Source organism: Sus scrofa, chromosome 13 (genome assembly GCF_000003025.6).
Source record: "Sus scrofa isolate TJ Tabasco breed Duroc chromosome 13, Sscrofa11.1, whole genome shotgun sequence".
NCBI classification, from domain to species: Eukaryota; Metazoa; Chordata; class Mammalia; order Artiodactyla; family Suidae; genus Sus; species Sus scrofa.
The window spans coordinates 99,047,640-99,066,347 of record NC_010455.5 but is presented as its reverse complement, the minus strand read 5'-3'; the positions used below and the strand labels follow the sequence as shown (position 1 = coordinate 99,066,347).

General features: G+C 40.4%; 1 protein-coding gene across 1 annotated transcript in view; it reads right to left on the bottom strand.

Annotated features, from left to right (window-relative positions):
* LOC100514494 (schwannomin-interacting protein 1) overlaps window positions 1-18,708 on the bottom strand; it is a 774,043-nt gene that overhangs the window by 566,676 nt on the left and 188,659 nt on the right. Inside the window, 1 exon segment of the mRNA XM_021069725.1 lies at window positions 9,768-9,903. Within this exon segment, the coding sequence (XP_020925384.1) occupies window positions 9,768-9,903 (136 nt within the window).

The following is an 18,708-nucleotide window of genomic DNA, read 5'->3' as shown; positions in this document are numbered from 1 at the left end:
TTTTCTAGGGCCGCACCCATGGCATATGGATGTTCCCAGGCTAGGGGTCAAATTTCGGAGCTGTAGCTGCCAGCCCACACCACAGCCACAGCAATTCGGATCCAAGCCACGTCTGCGACTCACACCACAGCTCATGACAATGCCGGATCCTAAACCCATTAAGCGAGGCCAGGGATCGAACCGCAACCTCGTGCTTACCAGTCAGATTCGTTACCCACTGAGCCACGACAGGAACTCCTGAATACCTCCTCTTTTAATAAAAACAAACTATATCAAACAACATAACCTTTCTTGATTAGCACGGTACTTATGTTTTTGAGAAAGAAAAGAACCATAAATCTTACGAAGAGAAAACAGAATTTTTTATACAACCAGTGCCACTGGAAAAACTCTTATTAAAACATTAATGGGTGTTTGAGTATCATATCAGAAAAAAATTGCTTAAGTACCTCCTCAAGATACATCATTATAATACTAAAATATCAAGATGAAAATCAGACAAAATATTGATCACCTGGATGATCATGTAAGTTTCTTAAATAAAATTGGTTTTTTACAAGTCTATAACTGGTGTTTTCTATACTTTAGTGATAGTAAGGATTACCTGAGACATTTAAAAAAATACAGAATCCCGGCCTCTTCCCAGATATTCTGATTCAAAAGATCTACTGTGGTTCTGGAATCTGTATTTTTTAAAAAGCTCTCCAAGTAATTCTTACTCAGAAAACACTGCAATAATTAACATTATAAATTATTCAATCATATAAAAATCAAAAGAAGATTTTAAAAATTATATTTATCATACTAAAAGACCAAACTGTTGCTACAAGAAGCATCCAATGCTGGAGATTCCCATCTACCCATCTCCTCAGGTTTCTATGAGGAAGAAATTTCCTAAATACTTCCTGCCTCAGATTTCCCCCCTTTAATCCATTCCAGGAAAGTGGAAGGAGTTACCCTAATTGGAGGATTAGGCAAAGGAGCTGGCAGCCCAGCATCATCCTCCCTCCATCTTTTAATGGGATTCACCGCTCTGCACAAGATCTGTTGGTCAGGCTGGCAGGATTCAGTGCCACCTGTGATTGGTCAGTTTCCCTGAATCCAAGGTTTAGTAGTAGAAAGTCCAATGCCCACAAGTCTCAGTTTCACATTCAAATCTAACATTGAGAGGAAACAAAGCTGAGATTTTGCTATCTGCCTAAATCTCTTGCCTTTAAAAAAAAAAAAAAAAAAAAAAAAAAAAAAGCCTCCAAATCAAGAACAGAAAAGGAGTTATTTATCAACTCTCTAAAACCTCGTCTTCCAACACTGTTGACTAGACTTGGTCTTTTTATTTAGACCTACTAGACCATTAATATAACAAGTTTTCTATGTAAACTAATTTAGTAAAATTTGCATAATACAGCTCTATGATAGAGACCTATGAAAAGGAGATATCGCATAAAAATTTCACTGGAAATTTTCAAAATGCACTGTTTCATTCATATTAATTTTATTATTGAGCCACTGAGAAACTCTGGCTCTTGGAACTTTTCTTCAACAACTAATAATTCTAGAATACTGTTTCCCAAAGTGCTTCATGGATCAGTAGTCCAATAAGATGTGGCTTTTAATGAGTTTCATGGTCAAAAAAGTTTGGAAAACATGAAAACAGTGACTCCCCACCTCTTGCAAATTCAAAATGTGTATGAGTTTAGTGAGGTTCTAAGAACTCCTGAAGTAAATAAATTGGTTTATTTTACCCTTCCCCCAATTAGCATCTATTGATATTCTATTGATAGGGATAGAGTAAGCACAGGTGGTTGTAGAGGTCTCAATAGGGGATCATAGTTAAAGAGGGAAACCTGGGAGATGTTGGGAGACCACTGTAAGTTTAAGAAAGCCATCAGAACAAGGCAGGCTTGCTTGATTAGTGGTGTGAGAATTGCCTCAGGTCATTGGGTGTGGCATGGGATGAGGCTTGCATTCAGATTCAGTCCAGGGACAAGAGTTTGAGAACCACCCTTCAGCTGATTTGAATACATAGTTACCAGATACCAAGGAGGAGCTCAATTCCCAGAAAGGAAGAGTCAGGCCTTTCCAACCTCCACTCCCCTTGGATGATAAAACTGGCCCACTGGATACTCAGATCCTAAGGGTAGAGCTTCCTTGCCTGCATCTCTCATTAAGCATCCTAGCCTAATAAATCTGGTTTTTGCCCATCACTTTGTCTCTTGCCAAATTCCTTCTATGCAGAGGCACAAAGATCCTGAACCTTAGTGAGTCCAGACATATGGCGAGTAATTCCAATTTAAAACCATGGGTTTACGTCCCAATCTGGGTTTTGGATGGGTTCAAATCCCGGCACATGGGTTTAAGTCCCAATATGTGATCTGGCTAGGTTCAGGCCACTAGTACTATCAGTTTCACTATGAGACTAATATTCCAGGTTCCACATTTTGAAAAATTATGCTCTGTGAGATGTTTCATTAGTCAATTTTTGTTAATAATTATAACTAAAATGTCCATAAAATTAATTAATGAAATGTTATTGAAGATCTCCTATAAGTTGTCAGTATATCTGCTACAAGAATTGTCACCCATGACTGGGGAATTATGTAAATTCTACAATGGAAGAAGCTGTTTTTGGGTGATCATTGGCAAAGGCCCAGCACACAGCAGGCATTTAGACATTTGTTGAATGAGTGAACAAATGATGTAGTCCTAATCCAACTAAGCAAATAACTCCCCTTCCCCTCAGAATGTCTTATTTACAAAAAGAACATCCTAAATAGTCTTAGGCCAGTGAACTTTCTAAAAAAAAAAAAAGGAATACAACAGTAGACCTCACTTCAGTTCCACAACATCTAATTTTTCCTTGGATCCTAAAACATCTTTGATACTCATTCAGAGTGAAATTCTGATTTAAAATGACAAAGCTGGGTTTTGTAACAGAGAGTGCACCTGCGTCTAAACTAGAGATTCAACCCTTTATCTCACCTAAGCTGTAGAACAAGGATCTACGTGAGGACAAAAGCTGAGACTGGACCTGAGGTAAACTGCAACGAGAAAAGTCCTTTTTCAACTCTCCTTGTGAAAAGTAGATTTTTATATCTGTACTCATAGGTCAATAACTTTTGAGATTGCGTAGGAGGATTTATTATATTACTGTGGATGAACGAGTCAGTAATCAAACAAGGGATTGTCAATTTTATATATAATTTTTTTGGCTGCCCCACAGCATATGAAGTTCCTGGGCTAGAAATTGTATGTGAGCCACAGTGTGGTAACACTAGACCCTTTAACCCACTGTGGCATCCTGGGGATCAAACCTACGTCCTGGTGCTGCAGAGATGTCTCCAATCCCATTGTGCCACAGGGAGATCTCCAATTCTACATATCATTCTGAACCCAGGAAATGGTCAATATTAGCAGTCCTTAAGAAATTTTTTTAAATCTCCAAACCAAAACATCATTCTCATTTTTAAAACCTAACAAGAAAAATTTCCTCAAATCATCAAATTAAAAGGATTTGATAAAAGGAATTTATATTACCAGTCAATATGCAAATATATAAAGAGGAGAATGTGATACAAAAATATTATTTTTATACAATTCTATTTCATTCATTCAAACTGTCATATATGGTTATATATCATATAACATAATTACAAAAACTGTGGAAAACATTTGTTCTTTAAGACCCTGGTTTGAAGCAAAGAGAAATGTATTTACTCCTATGTAAATATGAAGAAGTCTTCTCTTTTTATATATGATTATCATATTCTCTGGACCAAAATTTGGGACAAATAAACTGACAAAAAAGTAGGCTATTTGGGGGCCTAAAAGGTTAGATGTTAGATAGAGCTTAGGTGCTGAAACATTAGAATTCATGGGACCTAAATTTATAACAGCTGGGCATAATACTGTAACTTGTCCCTGACCTGGAAAATCTAGGTTATTAAATTATTAAGTAGCACAAGGCTTACACTCTATAATTTTGCAGCTCTCAAGATTGTACTGGAAGGGGTCCCAGGAAATCTTCTTTGAAGGGCCTGAGTTTCCTCCTGAAACAAGTGCAACTTTGTAAGAAGACTTTCTCCCTTTAGTCACTGGATTTTTCCCCGATGTATTTAAAGCCTGGAGGTCGTACATCTCAAAAGGGGCAATAAAATGTGAGGATAATGAAGCATTTTGATCACAGGTGTACCTGCCAGGTTTGGTAGGCAGAAGCAGCACTGGCTTTTGGTGGTGTACTTGGGAAGGCATGGTGGGTCACCTGGTTGCCCATTGTTGACTGATCACCCAGCAATTCTTGCCCAAAGCCAGGGCCATTCGAGCAACCCCATAAATCGGAGAGCTCCACAGTTTCTCTCCAGGACAACTGAGATAACAGGGTCTTCAGCTGGCCCAAAGCACTGATCCTGAACCTACTTAAGAATTATAAGAATTACAAAAACTGCTCAAGTATGACAAGAACTGCAATTCTTCCTGACCAGGAGTGAAGCAAAGCCTTATGGCTGGGATTGTGCAGCTGCCGGGATGGCACTTTCTGCACTGACCTGCCTGAGAGGCCAAGTAACCCTGTTCTCCCTGACATGTCTCAGATACTCCCACTTCTTTTTTCCTCAGGTCTGAGATGATGAGAACAATTTAGGTTTTCTTCTAGTACATATGAAGGTGAAGTCTCTCAAAAGAGGCAAAAGTACTTGGACCTGGTTCAACCTTTGGACCTTGAAAATTAGTTTTCAAAGGAGCAACACTAAAATAAATGCTTAATTACTTTTGCTATGTGCCACTCCAACCTCAGAACATACATATGTATACATATATATGCTGAACATTGGTATATATGAATGCATATATGCTAGGACACAGTTTTATTCTCATGGGTTCATTTGGTGAATCAGAAACAGGCTCTGTGTTATACCCACTCCCCCCCCACCCCCCCTCAATGGGAATCAAGGTAAAATTTCACCTCTTTACAACTTTTCCACAACGTTTTTAATGCATAGAGTATTTTCAAGAGCAGATTCAGATCAACTAACACTTATTACGGTCCCAAGCTCTGTGCTGTTTTACATAGCAGTGCAATTTAATCTTTTTTTTTTTTTTTGTCTTTTTGCCATTTCTTGGGCTGCTCCAGTGGCATATGGACGTTCCCAGGCTAGGGGTTGAATCGGAGCCATAGCCACCAGCCTACGCCAAAGCCACAGCAACGGGGGATCTGCAACCTATACCACAGCTCACGGCAACGCCAGATCCTTAACCCACTGAGCAAGGCCAGTGATTGAACCCTCAACCTCATGGTTCCTAGTCAGATTCGTTAACCACTGAGCCACGACGGAAACTCCCCATTTAATCTTTGCAGCAGTAACAATCAGTCTCTGAGGTGGGTCTTATTTCCAGTTTGCAGATGAAGACGATCCTCTCAAATGACGATACATCTTAGGCTCACAAAAATAGTGGCAGAGCTGCTATTTTAAGTCAAGCCCCCTTACCAAGCCAGGGCCTCATTCCATGGGCCACACTGCCCCCTACAGGCCAGACCATAAAAGTATGAGAACCAATAGGAAGAAGTGGGCGTGGCCAGCAAGACAGGCCCAAGCAGATGAAATCAATTCAAACCAAATGGGACAGAGAATGTCCCCAAACAATAGAAAGAGTTTTCTGGATTTATCTCCAGGGCTATGCTAATGATTTTTTTTTTAAAGTATCAACGTAGTGGTTTATAACGTATCCTTCTATAGCTTCTTCTATAGCTTCTTTCCATAATATTCTATCAGACAAATTACATATTTCTTGAAGCTAGAAACTAAGAGAATTAGTATTTGGTCACATGAAATTGATTAAAAAAAAATACAAAGCATTTTCCAGTGTTGTCCTCTGTGCAATAACTAATATTTTTATGGGTAAAAATATTTATTCTGTTTTTCTCACTGAGCTTTACTACCCCAAAGTTCCATTTCCTAATAACAGTTGCCATTCAAAATTGCTATTTCTAAAACAAAATTTTCTGTTACCACATGACACACTGTGGTATAAGGGCACTTAATATGCAAATTGCTAACATAACTTAATATTATCTTCCCTCCTGTTGCTCTTTAATTTGGCATTGAGCAGCTGAGCTTTGAGGTTTTAATCAAAGAGCACTGAATGAAGCAATTTATAAAATAAAATGATTTTTTTTCAATTATTGCATTCACTGTTTATACCTACTAAATTGTGAAACAGTCATAGTTATAGCAATGCATTAATGCAGTGACTATCTCTTTCACTGCTTGACCATGTCTAAATGAAGGTTTACTTTCAAGTGGTACAATACAGTAGAATAGTGAAGCATGCAGGCTCCATCCAGCCCAATGAGTAACCCAGGGCAAGTTAGTTATCTCTCTTTAAGTCTCATTTTCATCATCTGTAGAATGGAGATAATAATAGTATTTCCTTCATATGGTCACAGAGAGGATTAAAAGAAATAATCCATGGAAAGCACTAGCAAAGTGCCTGCCACATAACAAGTGTTCAGCTCTTATTAAGATGATGAATTTGAGACCTCATACTGAAACATTACTGTTGCTATTTATTTTACAGCAGAAATATCCTCAGAACAATATTAATTATTATGCTTAACCAAAAGAGAGAGGGAGCATACAAAAGCATCATGCTCAGCTCAGCACAGGGGCTCCCCCAGATCAGGTTGCTGGCTTCCCATGCAGCACATGCCTGGGGCAGACAGCTAGTCTGAGCAGTAATTACAGTTATTATAGGCATTGGGGGTGGGTGGACCAGCTGGCAAGGCCCACAGGTTAGGCAAAGGCAGACTGGCCTCCAACTGAGGCTGCATTAAAGGTTAGTAGGGGGTTAGGACTTAGAATGAGACAGGTAGTTGATCAGATTGGAGAAGACAGACAATGGGCTAGGCAGCAACAGTGACAGATCAAGCTCAGAGAAAGAGGGCTCAGGTTCAGCAAGCTGGAGGAGAATCTAGCAGGAGTCAGGGCTCAAAGGCATCCTCTAGGGAGGTACCACATTGAGAGCATTTGACTTGGACCAAAGACTTTTAATCCTGAAGTTCTACATAGACTTGCTGATTGTTATAGGAAGCTCATCTCTTTTTGACAGGCTTTAGCCAAGGTGGGACAGGGGTCATCCTCAAGCCCTCTTATGGAGGTCCACCCATCAGAGGGTGGTAAAACCAAGTCTTCCTAACTGGGGCTCCCTAAGAATATATAAGAATCCAGTGGGTCTGAGAGGCTGGTCAAGGTGGAACAGAGTCACTTTCCTTTCATGGGGCTGCAGCCAACAAAAGATGTAAGAATGAATCTTCTTGAAAGAAACCTCAGCAGGAGTTCCCGTCATGGTGCAGTCGAAATGAATCTGACTAGGAACCATGAAAGTTCAATCCCTGGCCTCGCTCAGTGGGGTAAGGATCTGGTGTTACTGTGAGCTATGGTGTAGGTCGCAGACACAGCTCAGATCCAGCATTGCTGTGGCTGTGGCGTAGGCCGGCTACAGCTCCGATTCCACCCCTACCCTGGGAACCTCCATATGCCGCAGTAAAAAGGCCAAAAAAAAAAAAAGAAAGATTCCTCAGCAAAGGGTAACTCATGGCAGATGAAACAACTTTAGCTGGTTATATCAGCTACAAATAACTAAGCATAAAGTTTTAAACAATTACCTGCCTGACAAAGGAGACTTGAGAATACCCAAACATCTTGTATTTTCATATTTTATTTTGTAGCTTCGCACCTGTCATAATCAATACCAAAGTTGTTCTGATCATCAACAACATAATTAGAAATCTGGGCAGTGTCTGCTTGCTTTCTGAAGCTAATCCCGATATGTTTTTTTGAAAGTCTGTTTTTTGACTCTCGCTGTTTGTCGGTATTCAGGAGTGAGGCAGACTTTCACACATGGAGTAGAGTCATCTTTGTCCCAGGAGCACAAAAACAAGGCATGAGGATGTGGTGGTGGAACAGGGTGCTGCTCCCAATTCAGTCTGACACACCTTGTGGGACACCAAATTGCTGGGGTCATTTGAGGGAGGAAATCTCCTCTATCGAGAAACATTAGGGGACCTGGAAGCTAGGCTAAATTAAATAAGGTAAAACTGTCAGCAAAGCTGTGCAAAATATACATAAATGGGATGACGCATGAAAGGGAAGAACGTTCATTTATACACAGAAACACCTGAGGTGCTAGAATCAAAGTGGTGTGGCAGCATAAAGAGAAATCAAAGATAGATACTTCCAGAATTTCAATAAGCCAAAAGGTTAACCACCCTAAGGCAGCACTAAAACCGTTAGATATCATTGGATGGTTGAAATTGTCCAGAATCAGGACTGTGAAAAAGCTCAAAAGCAGTAAACGCAAACCTTTAACTCGCGGGCAAAATGATTTCTGATATTCAGTTCCCATCATTCAAATCAAGTCTTCAAAGTCATTTAATTTATACCCTCTCTTGATAGTCACAGCAAAGGCATCCTAAATACTCAATTTTCACATTATTTTTCACTCAAATCAGTTAAACACAAACTGTACTAAACGCATTTTCCAAAGTGGTTCATGAGTGCCCTCTAGTGATAGTGAGGCTAGCTAAGACAATTCATTTCCCCCTTAAACTGTCATTAAACTTGCAGATTCCCTAAGTATTCAATTTCTGCTGTCAGCTAAAAATAGATCTTCTGTTACTGCTATTTTCACAGCTCTAAACTTAATGTTCTTTTTTTAGACCCCATAATTAGATAAAGCCATTTATTAAAGAATATGCCAACACAACTGTCTGAAAAACATCTGGAAGGAACCTTTGCTTGATTCAACGTGAATGCATTATTTTGGCTATCGGGAAGCCATTTACAACTGAATGAACATGACGACAAACTAGTCAAGGAATATTTTTTGAAAATGATATACTTGTATAGTTCATTTTTCTTCCTAACCTTTATCAATACTCTCGTAATTACAGTAAATGATCACAATAGCTAAATCCACACAACTTTGCATTACAATTGCATGATCATTTATTTCTTATCACATTTTATTTTTTTTTAATAAAGGCTTTCATGAGATTCTTTCATTCTTCAGAACCTGTACTCCAGAATTCTTAAACTGGCAGCCCCCAGACAAATGGTCTTTTTACATCTAAATTTTTCTTACTGGTTGCCAACATTTAAAAATCTGGAAATCCGGCACTACCCGAAGAAAGAAGATGACCTTTAGCAACATCTTTTCTGCTTTCCCACCTAGCAACATACTTCCATGAGCCAAGGGGGGCTGGCCCCTTTACGTGAGGCATTTGTTCAGTGATCCAATCACAACTCAGCAGTCACATGAGTTACTTACCTGGCCCCATAAGCATTTGAAATGCAACTCCTGAATTTGGAACCCCTTTCTATTCTTCCTGACAATCCTGACAACCCACCTAATCTTCTATCTTATTTGCCCCACAAAATGCTACCTACGGCACAGACCAAAAGGAACATGCTATTATAAAGAACAGCAAAAGACAGTCTCGGTAATAGAAGAATGTCTATGCACAAATGAATAATTAAGTCGATTTCAAACGCAATCAATTCCATCAGACTTGATGAAGTTCCCTGTGTGTTTATGAATCCTGTCTATGTTTTGAGAGGACAAAACCTTCACCACAGGTTCATGCACAGCAAACAACCAACCTGTAGCTCTATCACCAACCACCTGCTCACTTCCTAAGATTTCTCTCTTGGAGCCAAAGCCTTGGAGACCCAGTGATTGGCCAGTCAGGCCATGAAAAGGAAATGCGCACTCACGGGTGTGCTGCTGTCCGAGAAGGTATTCATGCTGACAGAGCTGCTCAGCTTGTCGGAGGACAGGGAGGGCGGGGATGGGCTCCTCTTCTCCAGGGGATCCTGCCGCTGGAGGTACTCGCGCCATGCTCGCTGGATGCTGCCAAAACCCAAAAGAAACAGTACACACACTGTCATTCCCAAACACAGAATCAGAAAAGCACAAGGTATCTAAGGAATTGGCTCTGGGGACAGGGAAACAAACACAGAGAAGGTGACACAGGAGATCAGAAGACCTGGACTGTGTATTTTACTGGTTTGACTTTCACAGACTTGCCTGAATTAAATCAGTCTACAAGAGCCAACTTAGTCAGAAAAAGTCATCCATCAAAGTAAGACTGGTTTGCACATGGAAATGTATGTGCTTTGATTTATGAGACACAATATCTTTCAATTTCTCATCTTTTTTTCAAATGAGATTAATAAATAGGCTGACGTTTCACTTATTCATTCATTCAATATATCATGGTGGAGGGACCACTCTGTGCCAGGGTCAGCTCTTGGCTCTGGATAGAGATTGCAGTGCACCCCCAAGGTGGAGGTGGGAGGCAGCATTCACATAGACCTCAAGGTGAAGGGAGTCCTGTGATGTTAGACAGTGTAGCCTGTACGTCCAAATGCAGTGGCCTTGCTCTGGGGACAAGATGGGCAAGAGGCCTACAGTCATGAAATTTACATGTTGTGGGAAGAAACAGGTGATAAATGATAAATTAAGAAATGGACAGAATATTTGTGTTATGCATTATTCAGAAAAATAATGTAACCCAGGATTAGGTGGCTGCTTGAGATTTCATCCCAAGAAGCTTTTTATTTCTGTGATTAGTATCCCCCCAAAATCATCTTCTGATTTAGATAATAGAAACCTCTTCTTGGTGAAAGCTAAGTAATTTTTTTCCCATTTGGTCCAGCTTCTAATCTTTGAGATTAACATCTAGATTTTCAGATGTGATTAGTGAACACAATCTATTTTTTCCTGGGAGTTAGCCAGACATAAAGACCAACTGTCAGGATTCAGCCTTTTAGAGCAGTCTTAAAAGGCTGCACCGATTCCATCACTATCTTCTCGACTCCTGGAAGCATCTGGTCTTCTATAATTCTTCCACATACAACCAAAGTCACTAAAGGTGTTTCTGCATATACAAATTGATTTATTTTATTTGGCTAGAATGGTTCAAAGACCATTAATTCTCAACCATCACAGTATATAAAGAACACATAAATACTACCACATTATTGAATTTGTATGTGCCCCTAATTTATTAAGGCCCTGTGATTTTAATGATCAAGAAAAAGTCCAGAAGCTGCACTGAAACATTACCTTCGGTTCAGAAGCCAATTTCCCTGAAATTATGAAACTCAAGCTTCTGAGGCCCTTACTTAAAGACCAGGAGCTTCTTCCAAGACTCTTTGAGGAGCTCTTCATGGCTTACATAAAATAGCAAAAGTAAGTATTTTTTTTTTAAAGAGCTCTCCAAATTAGATATACCTTTTGGATCCCATTAAAGTAGGATCTGACTTCACTTTGAGTCCTATCACTGTTTTCTTATGCAATATCTGCTTAAAATGGATCCCTATTTATTTATTTTCCTTTGGTTTAAAGATTTTAAACAGCATCTCAGAGAGGGTCGGGTAAGATTATGGGTCTGAGTTTGGTAATTTTGCTGTTTCTTCTGGGATCCACTTTACTGAGGGAGTATCGAACTTTTGGCAGCTGCTTTCTAAACCACTGGAAGTGCTTTAAGTGCCGGGGGGTCTCCCAGAGCCGTGTTGACAAATTCTGCCACTTAAGGGCACCTAAAGCCTTACTTAAAGACCAGGCTTAAAAATGTGGGACATTTTAAAGACAATTTAGAAAAATATAAAATACTGACAACCTATAGAATTTCCACAAGTTTATAGGACTATTCCTCTCTGTCTCCACCCTCCCTTTTTAGTTTAATTTTTATTTATTTATTTATTTATTTTTGGCCACACCAGTGGCATGTAAAAGTTTCGGGGCCAGGGATCGAACCCTTGTCACAGTTGCGGCAATCAGATCCTCTACCTGCTGCACCACAAGATAACTTTCCACCCTTCCTCTTTTTTTTTTTTTGTCTTTTTGCTATTTCTTGGGCGGCTCCCACGGCATATGGAGGTTCCCAGGCTAGGGGTCGGAGCCACAGCAACGCGGGATCCGAGCCGCGTCTGCAACCTACACCACAGCTCACGGCAACGCCGGATCGTCAACCCGATGAGCGAGGGCAGGGACCGAACCCGCAACCTCATGGTTCCTAGTCGGATTCGTTAACCACTGTACCACGACGGGAGCTCCCTTCACCCTTCCTTTTTAAATCACCTTGATTACTCTTGATTGTTCAGAAAATATAGAAAGAAAATATACTCATGTTGCAACAGAACAAAGGGTGGGGAAAAAATGTAATTGTAATGTATTCATGTAAGGATAACTTGATCCCCTTGCTGTACAGTGGGGGAAAAAAAAAAAGAAAGAAAGAAAATATAGTAACCATTTGAGATGTTACATTTTATCTTGATGAACACCAGGGGGCAGCATGACACCTTTAAAAAAACAAAGCAATGCTAGCAAAGCCCAGGTAAGGTTTGCAAAGAATTTAAAGCACCCTGTCCCCCTTCTAGGTCTACGGAATCTGGAAAGCAATGTTTTTCTTAAGTTACAGATTAAGAAGACAATATTCCTTCCTTCCAAACGGATGGATATCCTCTTTTGCTAATTAACAAGAAAATATGACAACATTGAATACCTCTAATACGTGTATTAAAATCATCTACAAGAGTTCCCCTCGTGGCTCAGTGGTTAACGAACCTGACTAGTATCCATGGAGATGAGGGTTCAATCCCTGGCCTTGCTCATTGGGTTAAGGATCTGGAGTTGCCATGAGCTGTGGTGTAGGTCACGGTTGCTGTGGCTGTGGTGTAGGCCAGCAGCTGTAGCTCTAATTCAACCCCTGGCCTGGGAATTTCCATATGCCACAGGTGCGACCCTAAAAAGACAAAAAAAAAAAAATCATCTACAAGTCCACTCACTTCTTTAATACAAAAGCTATTTTAATTTTTGAATATTTACTGGCTTTATCTACATATGTGAAAACAATTTTACTTAGTTGAAAGCATATTACATTTTATCTCTCCTTTTTTTTCATTTTTTCACTTCGGGATCAAAAATGAGAAGCTAAGAGTTCCCTGGTGGCTCAGCAGGTTAAGGATCCAGTGTTGTCACTGCTGTGGTGCAGGTTCAATCCCTGGTCTGGGAACTTCCACATGTCATGGGCTTGGCCAAATGAAAAAATGAGAAGCCAATCATGTCATATTAGGCCATTACTCTAAATCACTATTGTTTCTTTTAAAATAGTGGAGCCATGCATGCTGTTATTACTCTGAATCATAGAAAAGTATTACATCATACACTTACTCCCCTTTGACAACACTGATGTGACCTTCATAGATTAAATTATTCTAATATTAGCTCTTGAAATACCATCTCCAAATGCTATTTTACTGTATGAGGGAATTAAAATGTAGAAAGGTTTCATCCCCCAGTCAAAGAGAATGACTTTTCATCCTCTCATCCTAGCTTTACCACAATTTCTACTCACAAGACTCCTTTATGACTGCAAAGTAAACCCTGAACACCAACTATCTTGACAGTTTTACTTCTGAAATTAAGGAATGCCATCAATATAATCTTTAAAAGCCCATCGTGGTAAGCGAGCACATTTGGTGTGTGTGAATTTTGCATTATAAATAAGGTAGAGGGGTTTACTTCAAAAGAGATGCTAAATGCATTTTTTAATTTCTTTGCTAGGTCAATTCCCATTTCTCTTCTCTCATCTCAGGGATAGCACCATAGCCTGCCTCTGCCCTTTCTGGATATATCCTCATTAGTTTTATACTCCTGCACTCACAGCTACCTGGGGACCCACGGCTCATACAGTTCTGCTTGTCACTAGATGTCCTTACTCAGAAGAGTAGAAGAGAGCTCTCTGATAGCTGAGGCACTTAGGGGAGGCTTGAAGGAGTCCTGATATTTTAATTAGCTTTCAAGGATGGATGGGATTTGATTGCTAGGGAGGAAGAGGAAAGACCTTTGAGCAAAGGCATGGAACTGAAGGTACCAGGCAGGACGCAGAAGGGTCCCACAAAACAGTGGTGGGACATGAGACTGCGAAGACAGGAAGAGAGTCCTGCTGTCACCCAGAGCCAGTCTGGGGGAAAGCTGGGTAGTACCTGTCCCTTGTGAGGGGGAACCACATCTTGGCATAGTTGTCAATTGCCAGATCTTTCAACTTTTTCAAAGACAGTCAGAAATCTGGATTTTTGTGTGAAAGTTAGTAGTTCTTCAATGTTACTCAATAATTTAAAAAAATTTAAAATACATTATTACCCAGGTAAGCTGAATTTGTGAACAGGAAAAAGGGGGCACCATGAAAGAAGACACGAGTCTGAGTATCTTGGAAATAACAGCTAATTCCATATAGCAGTTTTTGTATGTATTCTCCCACTCAATCCTTACCATAAGTGGGCTGTGGGGAAGGCACTGTTATCATCAAAGTGGTAGGTTTTGCCTACCCGACATTAATTTCTCTTTCTTTTGGTTCCAGACCCACTTTCTCTTGGGGACCGGCCAACCCTCAACCAAAGAGCTGTGGGTGGGGTGGATCCTTGCTCTCCACTGTAGAGAGCAGCCCATGTGCTAGGGCTGACCAATCAGAGGGCAGTGATTAGTTCACTGATGCACACACAGCTCAAGTCAGGCCAATAAGCGGCTGCTGAGAAAGAAGCTCCCTCTTGTACCTGGAGTTTTTCAACTGGTAGGACGTAAGTCTAGAGCCGTCCACGGTCATTTTGCCACAATGTTGGGAGAGAATGAAGCAATAATGTAGAGAACAGAGCTTACAGAAGAAGACAGAGATGCCTGATGGTATTGTATGAAGCACACTAGCCCCTGGTATTTCTGTTGGGTGATCTAATCTCTTTATACACAAGTTAGTTTGAATTGAGTTTCTATTACTTGCAGCCAAGAGTCCTGGCCAAGTCTAGGGGACCAGATGGGAAGTGACCAACTTGGACCAATTTCCCCTGTCTCCCCATTACATTTCTGGGGAATGAGACATTTCATGGCCCTAGAAGGGGGACCATGAGCTCCCTCTTCATGATTTTGCAAAAGGCAGAAATGGATAAGGGAGCTAGATGATGGCTTTGGCTTATCACATAGCAACAACTCTGAGTAGACACTATTTGTTTAAGCCTCTGTTAAATTTTCTACAGGCAACTAAAAGCTACCTTAACAGATTTGCCATGTTTGTATTATGTGGTATCTGCTACAGCCTTGTATCTGGACATAGACCTGCCCAAATGCCAGGAAAGGGATACTGCAGGCAACAGGCAGCTTCCCATAGCATTGCCCATTATCTCTAGCCTGCTCCCCTTCCACTCCAGTTTCTGCTCAGTTTGTAACACCTGGCTTTAGCTCACTCCTGTGGCTGTTGGTACTTCCTAATTACCACAGAGTTATGTTCTTTTGGATCTTTCTGAAAGCTTGTTCACCAACACCAATGACCACTCTGACTGTCACCAACCCCCAACTCCCTCACAGATGGGAATTTGGGGCACTTGGGTCTTGGCTTTGGAGCACTCTTTTCTTGTGAAGGCTGAGATGGCACTTCAGAAATAAGGCACATAGAGGCAGCTGAATCTGTGCAAGGGAACAGTAGCTCTGGGAGATATTAACAACTCAAAAAGAAGAGTATTCAATTAGCCTGGTCCACATACCTCTTTTCCAATGAGATCTTTTCCTCCACTACAGCGTGAAGCCCTTGAGGGCAGTGACCATGTGTAATATACATATAATATATACACTCTTGTGGGATCATAAGCACAAGTCCTGCTGGCCTCCAGGGCCAGGAGGGGATCAGAGGTAATATCCCCTGGGTGGAAGCCACAATAACCAGGGCACCAGATGTGAAAATGGGGGCACCAGACATATATGAGAGCTCCCCCTCCCAGAGATGCTGATGCTCTGGAGTATGGCAGAGGGAGAGCTTGAAGATAGTGACCACTCTCCAAGGTCTCAGGTTTAGAGTCAGCCCTTAGACATGTATGTATGTATATATATATGTATGTATTATTTTATCATATTTTATTTTATTGTTATTTCTCCAATACAATTTTTTCTACTGTGAAACATGGTGACCCAGTTACACATACAGGTATACATTCCTTTTTCTCACACTATGTGTTCCATCATAAGTGACTAGACATAGTTCCCAGTGCTACACAGCTGGATGTCATTGGTAATCCATTCCAAAGGCAATAGTCTGCATCTATTAACCCCAAGCACCCCATCCATTCCCACACCCTCCCCCTCCCCCTTGGCAACCACAAGTCTATTTTCCAAGTCCATGATTTTCTTTTCTGTGGAAAGGTTCCTTTGTACCATATATTAGATTCCACACATAAGTGATATCATATGGTATTTGTCTTTTTCTTTCTGACTGACTTAGGATGAGAGTCTCTAGTTCCATCCATGTTGCTACAAATGGCATTATTTTGTTCTTTTTTATAGCCAAGTAGTAGTCCATTGTGTATATATACCACATCTTCCTAATCCAGTCATCTGTTGATGGACATCGGGATTGTGTCCATGTCTTGGCTATTGTGAACAGTGCTATAATGAATATGAGGGTGCATATGTCTTTTATAAGGAAAGTTTTGTCCGGATATATGCCCAAGAGTGGGATTGCTGGGTCACATGGTAGTTCTATGTATAGTTTTCTAAGGTACCTCCATACTGTTCTCCATAGTGGTTGTACCAGCTTCCACTCCCACCAACAGTGCAGGAGGGTTCCCTTTTCTCCATACCCCCTCCAGCATTTGTTATTTGTGGACTTATTAATGATGACCATTCTGACTGGTGTGAGGTGGTATCTCGTGGTAGTTTTGATTTGCATTTCTCTAATAATCATGGATGTTGAGCATTGTTTCATGTGCTTGTTGGCCATCTGTATATTGTCCTTGGAGAAATGTCTATTCATGTATTTTGCCCATTTTTCCATTGGGTTGTTGGTTTTTTTGCTTTTGAGTTGTATAAGTTGTTTGCATATTCTAGAGATTAGGCCCTTGTCAGTTGCATCATTTGAAACTATTTTCTCCCATTCTGTAAGTTGTCTTTTTGTTTTCTTTTTGGTTTCCTTTGCTGTGCAAAAGTTTGTCAGTTTGATTAGGTCCCATTGGTTTAGTTTTGCTTTTAAAATATTGATAAGGTTGATGTCAGAGAATGTTTTGCCTATGTTCTCTTCCAGGAGTTTGATGGTGTCTTGTCTTATATTTAAGTCTTGAAGCCATTTTGAGTTTATTTTTGTGCATGGTGTGAGGGTGTGTTCTAGTTTCACTGATTTGCATGCAGCTGTCCAGGTTTCCCAGCAATACTTGCTGAAAAGATGGTCTGTTTCCCATTTTATGTTCTTGCCTCCCTTGTCAAAGATTAATTGACCATAGGTGTCTGGGCTTATTTCTAGGTTCTCTATTCTGTTCCACTGGTGTCTGTATGTCTGTTTTGGTACCAGTACCACACTCTATTGATGACTGAGGCTTTGTAATACTGCCTGAAGTCTGGGAGAGTGATGCCTCCTGCTTGGTTTTCGTTCCTCAGGATTGCTTTGGCAATTCTGGGGTTTTTGTTGTTCCATATAAATTTTTGGATTGTTTGTTGTAGTTCTGTGAAAAATGTCATGGGTAATTTGATAAGGATTGCATTGAATCTGTAGATTGCTTTGGGTAGTATGGCCATTTTTACACTATCAATTTTTCCAACCCGGGAGCATGGAATAGCTTTCCATTTCTTTGCATCTTCTTTAATTTCCTTGATTAAAGTTTCATAGTTCTTAGCATATAAGCCCTTTACCTCCTTGGTCAGGCATATTCCGAGGTATATGATTTTTTGGGGGTGCGACTTTAAAAGGTATTGTATTTTTGTATTCCTTTGGTAATATTTCACTGTTAGTACACAGAAATGGGACCGATTTCTGAATATTAATCTTATCTCCTGCTCCTTTGTTGAATTCGATGATCGGTTCAAGTAGTTTTTGGGTTGAGTCTTTAGGGTTTTCTGTATATAGTATCATGTCATCTGCATACAGTGACAATTTTACCTCTTCTCTTCGTATTTGGATGCCTTTTATTTCTTTTGTTTGTCTGATTGCTGTGGCTAGGACTTCCAGTACTCTGTTGAATAACAGTGGTGAGAGTGGGCATCCTTGTCTTGTTCCAGATTTTAGTGGGAAGGCTTTCAGCTTTTCTCCATTGAGTATTATATTTGCTGTGAGTTTGTCATAAATGGCTTTTACTATGTTAAGGTATGTTCCCTCTATACCCACTTTGCCTTTTCTGCATCTATTGAGATGATCATGTGGTTTTTGACTTTTCTTTTGTTAATGTGGTGTATGATGTGTGTTAATGTGGTGTATGATTTGCATATGTTGAGCCATCCTTGTGAACCTGGGATGAATCCCACCTGATCATGGTGTATGATCTTTTTTATATGTTGTTAGATAAAATTTTGTTGAGAATTTTTGTGTCTATGTTCATCAAAGATATTGGCCTAGGAGGTCCCATCATGGCACAGTGGTTAACAAATCCGACTAGGAACCATGAGGTTGCGGGTTCAATCCTTGGCCTTGCTCAGTGGGTTAAGGATCTGGCGTTGCCGTGAGCTGTGGTGTGGGTTGCAGACGCAGATCAGATCCCGCGTTGCTATGGCTCTGGCATAGGCCGGTCGCTACAGCTCCAATTAGACCCCTAGCCTGGGAACCTCCATATTCCATGGGAGTGGCTCAAGAAAAGGCAAAAAGACACCCCCCCAAAAAAAGAAAGAAAAAGATATTTGCCTATA